The sequence below is a fragment of the Rhamphochromis sp. 'chilingali' genome (genome assembly GCF_963969265.1).
Source record: "Rhamphochromis sp. 'chilingali' genome assembly, chromosome: 1".
In the NCBI taxonomy this organism is placed as follows: Eukaryota; Metazoa; Chordata; class Actinopteri; order Cichliformes; family Cichlidae; genus Rhamphochromis; species Rhamphochromis sp. 'chilingali'.
In genome coordinates, this window is record NC_137929.1 from 52,192,395 (window position 1) to 52,198,931 (window position 6,537).

The 6,537-nt window shown below is 45.6% G+C and overlaps 1 protein-coding gene across 1 annotated transcript; it reads left to right on the forward strand.

Annotated features, from left to right (window-relative positions):
- Nucleotides 1-3,579: 3,579 nt before the first annotated feature.
- LOC308408540 (type-2 ice-structuring protein-like) lies at nt 3,580-4,688 on the forward strand (the record flags this gene model as incomplete). The annotated part of the gene is made up of 3 exons (XM_080900870.1): nt 3,580-3,624; nt 4,163-4,271; nt 4,606-4,688. 3 exons carry the CDS (start codon nt 3,580-3,582, stop codon nt 4,686-4,688), a joined length of 237 nt encoding a protein of 78 aa, XP_080756996.1.
- Nucleotides 4,689-6,537: the final 1,849 nt, after the last annotated feature.

Sequence of the window (6,537 nt, forward strand, 5' to 3'; positions counted from 1 at the left end):
TTCTGGTCTCAGATTTGCTTAAAAACTTTTAAATTAATTAAAAATCCCAGTCTGCAATTAATACAATACAAAATACTTCATAGAGTGCACTATACAGGTCATCGGATGTTCAAGATGGGCTTTACATCTTCCAACAACTGCTCACACTGTCAAGGCAATACACCAGACAATTACATCCACGCTCTTTGGTTCTGTCCACCAGTGCAAAAGTTTTGGCGCGAGATATGTGAAGACTTATCAAAGTGTCTGAAATGTAACATTCCAACTTCCCCCTTAGTGTGTCTACTGGGCAGCTTAGATAATGTCACTTCAGAAAAGAATAGAGCCCATATGATCTTCACTGCCCTATGCATAGCCAAGAAAACAGTCCTCATGAACTGGAAAAATAAAAATAATCTTAATTCTAACCAATATAGAAATTATCTATTAGATTACATTAGTCTTGACACAGCCTCTGCCACCACATTAGATCAATTGCTCTGGGCCCCTTTTATCAGCTCCATCACCTAGTGGGGGTGGGGGGTCATAGTTTGGTCCCGCCTTCACTGTTGTGATTGGTGAGGGGGTAGGGACAGGCTTAGGGCGTCGGGGGGTTCCCCGGAGGCATCTTCCTTGGGGGGCTCAACCCGGGGTAGCGGTCACGTTCGGTTGGGGGCTCTGTTGGCTCTCAGGTGACTGTTTCCTCGCGGCTGCGTGCAGCGGGGCTAGGGGAGGGTCTGTGCTGACGGACGTGGGTTACTGACCTGGCAACCTGGCTGCCCCTGGGTAGTGAGGTTCTGGGGGCGCTCCGTCTCTGGGCTGGGGCCCGGGCCGGGCCTCGGGGGCTTGGGTCCTGGTTGGTGTGTTGCCGGGGTTGTGGGCGGGTGGGTGCATGGGGGCCCGGCCCTGGAGCAGGGTGCCGCCGGTGCGTCGAGCCGCCTGGGGGGCTCTTCAACTGGTGGGGGGGATGGTCACATCTTGCAGGAGCTTTCTTCTCTTCAGGAACTCTCTGCAGGAGGGGGAGATACAGGAGAGGTGGAGGAAGATCTCAGCCTGGGCGTTTACCGTCTTATGTAGTCTGGAAGATGTGTGGATGGTGGGGTGGGTGCAGTTTTCTCTGTGGTGGGGTTGGGTGGACTGTCCAGGGCTCTGTGGAGCCGGAGGGCGCTACTGCACTGGGCCCCGGTCTGATGGGCCTGGGCCCCCCTTCCCTGGCGGGTCGCGAAGGGTGGGAGTGCCTACTGGGGTCAGCGGGGGAGCTGGCCCCAGGGAGGGGTTACCTGCCCCTCCCTTCCTTCCCTCCCCATCTCCAGCTGCCTCCCTCTTCCCGCTCCTCCACAACCACCCACACATGCAGGGCCTTGGAGTGGGGGTATGTCACCAGGGTGCAGAGGAGGCTACCCCCCCCCCCCCCCCCCCCCCCCCTGTCCCCTTCTGGCTGCCTCTGCCTCAATTTTATCCCACAACTTAGACATTCACATTATTCACACTCTCATTACACATACATATAGGATCTTGGGGGTGGGCACAATCACGGAGTCCAAATTACCATCAGGGTGTATACCTCACCCCTGACGTCGTTGCCCACCTCTCAATTTTAAATACACTTAGTCATTGAGGGCTAGGAGGAGGGACTATGCGCTTACCTGCTGCTCCTTGGCAGGTAGCTCCATGCCCTCCTGGGTTTTAATTGCACCTTAGAACACATATGCATCAACACTACAATGAGCGGGTGGAGGGAGGTTTGGAGTCTTCTCCCACCCCCATTCTCTGCGGCCTGCTGGAGCGGGAGGGCTAGTAGGAGGAGTTGGCCGTCCGACTGCGGTCTGGGGTGTGGGGCCTCCCTGCTGCTGCGGAGTCGGGGTGGTCTGCCTCTCCCCACCGCAGGGAAAAGGGTAACACCACCTGGGTCTGGGTGCAATTCCCCCCTCCAGGGGCAAGGGTACCTAGACCCGGTTTGTAGAGTACGCTTGGGGAGTGTGATTGTGTGTACAGCGTCTCTTTATGTCTGTCTCCACGTTGGTTGAGTGTGGAGTGAGTGCATATGAGAGCATGAGGGTGGGAATGGATGTTTGTGTCTGTGTGTGCCTGTATGTCTGTGTCTATATGTCAGGTTGGGTATCAGACGCCACCTCTCTGGGGACACTTCAGGCCCTCCAAGGTTTGGAGGCCTATCTCCACCCACCACCACTTCCCCTGCCGGTGGCGGACTCCCTCAGGTGTCGGTGTGTTGGTGGTTCTTTGTGTCTGGGGGTGGGCGTCCGGGTACACACCGGCTCACTCCTTGGCGGCCGCTTGTCGGGGCCTGGGGCCTGGGGCTCGCTCGGGCCCCTTTGGAGGTGGGGTGCCCCCGGCCTCTCGGCCTGGGGCTCGGTCACTCAGGCGCAGTTGGGGGCCGGCGGAGCTCACGGGCGCGTCACTGCAACTCCCCCTGACTTCTGCTCCGCGGCTGCTGGGCGAGCCCTCATCTGGGACTCTCCTCAGCTCTTACTGGAACAGTGGCGCGGTTGCCCCTCTGTTGGTCTTCCATGGTCTCTTGTGTTCTGGGGGCCTCTGGATGTCTGGAGTTTTGATCTCCTCCATACCCACTTCACACCCTGGAGGACGGGGCTGTGGCCCCCCCACACTCCCTAGCAGATCATTACATGGAGAAACCTTTGGAATGCAAGCATGCTGATCCACACAGGTATGCACACATGGGTATTCACAGACGCGGACTAAAGCTTTCTTGGCTGCTGCCTCAAAGCACACTGTGCGCTGTCTATCTTGCGTGCTGCACAATATCGTTTATTATTTAGTAAATATTGATATCTATGACTAGCTAGTTTATTGTGATGGTGCTTTGTTTTCTCTATTATTATGTTGCTCTTTGTTGTTTGCTGTCTCCTCTGTTTGTTTTTTTTGTTTGTTTTTTTTTTTTCTCCATACAGGTGACCCAGGAGTTCTTTTTTTTTTTTTCTCTCTCTTCCCCCCCCCTTCTCACCGTCTCTTCTCCCCTTTGGTTTTCTTTCTTTCTCTCCCCCTCTTTCTCTCATTCATTCCCCCTGTCCTATTTATTAAAAAAAAAAAAAAAAAATGACAAAGGATGAACTGAAGCTCTGCCATCACGTAATGTCGCATACTGCTGTTTCTGATGTCATTTAAAAAAATAATAATAATAATATGTATGCATTACGTCTATAGTAACTTCATAAATTAAAAAAAATTGCAATAAAGTCCACAAAAAATAAAATACTTTTTGTTTTGTTTTTACACATATTTCATTTTATCTCTCAAAACTGTAAATACAAAATAGTTGCACAAAATAGTTTCCAACCACAGGAAATTTGTTTTGAGTGTTTTTATAGTTTTATTTTTGAGATTGGTTTTTTTATATACTGCAGGGAAATACTAATAATAATGATAAATAAATAGTATAATGCAAATTAGCAAAGAAAACAGCATGTGCATCAAACTAAACTATTTCCAGCACTGAAGTTTTAGTTCTTAGCATCCCAGAAACTATACAGAAAAGCATAAAGTCAAACATAACTTTTAAAAACACCAGCATGGGTTTATAAAGGTCGTTAAGGGAAAACCAAACTAAGTTTCCCACGAAATATGACGTCACTTCCGGTTTTAGCAGGTAATGGCGGACATGCGACAGTTCGCACCGATGTCTATTCTAACATAGGAAGTGTTACGAACAGCTGATCAGATCAGCAAAGCGTGTTTCTGGAATATTATGGGTTTTTTTTTTTTTTTTTTACTGCAAGTGCGTTTTATGCAATTTTTGCAAAGCCATATGGGAAAGGAAACTGTGACCTAGAACAAGCTGAATGCATAAGATTTAAGTACAACTTCTCCGGTTTGCTATGCAAAAAAATAAATAATAAAAATAATAATGTGCTAACTTATGTGGTTGCAGTTCTACCGGTATTTAAAAATAGATACGCAAAACGAAGTATTCCTGCTCCAATAGGTCTCAAACGGTTAATGATGACAGATTACCATTATCTCAAAATGTAAAATCAATTGACATGAATCAATTAAAAGAAGCTTAAATTATATAATAAATAATATTTGAGATTCACCAGCTGCCTACATTGGTTATGTCAATTAAATAAAGCTGATTTCACAAGACTTTGGCTAGGCATGATCTTTTGGCCTGCCCGAAATGATGCTATCAATTTCTGTCTTCTAGGAAAATGTTTGGCTGTGGAGTGATGGGACCCCTTTCCACTATACACACTGGTGCCCCGGAGAGCCTAATAATAGCGGCAAGCAGGATTGTCTGCAGATGAATTATGGCGGTAATTCAAAGCACAATATTTAACATGATTGCCTAATTTCTGAATAATTTTTTTTTTAATGAATTTACTAGTGCCGTCAGCATTAATCTCGTTAAAATGACATTAACGCCATTACCGTGGCTCACGCCGTGCATGGGCTGCATGGCATCAACCTGTCAGTGTGGTTGGTTCATTAACGCTTTGCAGCCGTGTGCAGCCCCTTGCATGGGGCGAGCTGCGTTGACTTGCTAAGGGCGATTTGCTGCGTTAATGACGGTATGGCGTTAACGTCATTTTAACACGAATAACGCTGACAGCAATAGAATTTACCGATTTCTGGTTTTGAAATTTGCAGATTCCAAGTGTTGGGATGATATGCAGTGTCACGAAAATCGGCCATCTGTCTGTGCCAAGAAAATATCAGAACACCAGGGCTGAGACTGAAGCATAAATTTTCCAGTAAAACACAAACCGATGTATAATAGTGTTTGTGTTATGCTTGCTCCTACTTCTTTTCCTAGTTACATTTTTCCTTTCTTGGTACCAATCTAAACATCAAAATGACAAATCAGCAAAAGCTGCATTGTCTTTTAGGCCTTGTGTCTTTAACAAGAGCAGACTGATTGTGTTACCACAGCATTGATCCTACAAAACTGTTGTTTCTTTGTTTTTTCTTGTTTTGCAACATTAAAGCTTTCAGTGAAGCATCTGTCTGTGTTACATCTCTTGTGTCAAGGCATATATATATTCAGCAGTCAAAATATACATATATTAAAATTAGGGAAATAAATATTTATCTGCACTTGCTGGTGTTAATAATATGTCCTTCTAGTCCAAGACTTTGGACAGTTAGAAAACAATATGTCATCATGGGAATTACAATTTGATCCCCCCCTTTTGTTTTGTTTTTTACTACTGTGTGGCTTCTATTAATAATATTCCAAATAAATTAGCCACTTTTTAGATGTCTGTGCAGTTGAAGTAAGGGGAGACAAATATGAGTCTCTTATTTTCCCTTACTCCTGTGGGTGGTCTTTATCCTTCAAGCTTGGGTTCTCTACCAGAGGCCTGGGAGCTTGAGAGTATCTTTGCTGTTCCTAGGACTGCGCTCTTCTGGACAGAGATCTATCTGCTGGAGCCACTCACCTAGTTTGGGATTTACCGCAACTAATGCTCTGATTACCACTGGGACTACTGTTACCTTAAACTTCCAACTTTTATTTCTTAAGATAAAGTGAACCAATTTTTTTGGAAATGATCATGACTGATGCTGCTGGTATTTCATAAAATCTCAGCTTTAACTTTGACAATGCTGCTGCCTGTAAATGAACTGGCCCTAGAGAAAACACCTCTTTCACAACCTAAAAAGAGACAACCAAAGGTAAAGAAAACAACAATTGTTGACACACATGACCAAAACACAGGCAGTTCTGATGAAGAATACACTTACCAAAGGATTCTGTGTTAATGTCTGGAATTGTTGTCCATTTTTGTAAACTTCCCTTGCCATCCATCCCCAAAAGTTCTCAACTTGATTTAGATCATGGGAACACGTAGGATGGTCCAAAACAGTGATGTTATCCTCCTGGAAGGAGTTCCTTGTCCTGCCAGCATTGTGTACTGTAGCCTTGTCTTTTTGAAAAACCCAGTTGTTACCACACAGACGAGGGCCCTCAGTCATGAAGGATGCCCTCTGTAACATCTGGACATAGTTAGCGGCTGACACCCTTGCACCTCCTGAAGCTCTATTGTTCCACTGAGGGAAAAAGCTCCCCAGACCATAATGGTGGCCCTTCACTGTGGCATGTAGAAAACATCTCAGGTGGGATCTGCTTGTAGATCTGCATCTAAAGGATAAAGGTTACTGTTTTGAGGATGCCAATGTTCACATTTTGGACAGAGAAGACAAATGATTTGTTTTTTGCCCTCCAGGCAAAAAAAAAAAACAAAAAATGAGAGAGAGAGAGAGAGAGACATGAAATTAATATGTTTGAGGATTATGTTTTTTTTAAGCTGGTGACCCTCTGAACGAGGAAGGCATGCCCAAGAATGCATTGCTAGTACAGGACACCACCTCTAAAGTTTTGGAAAAAACTTTAGTTGTCAAGGTAGAAATATAGTATATATAGCATTGTTGATTTCTGCAAAAACACGGCTGCCAATCTATCAGCTACTGACTCACCTCGTCTTTGTAACTGAATGCCAACAAGCAGTGTGTTAGTAGTAAATGAGAGACATAATTACAGTGTTGCTTTAAAGAATGAAAATTGATGATGGAGTCGAACTC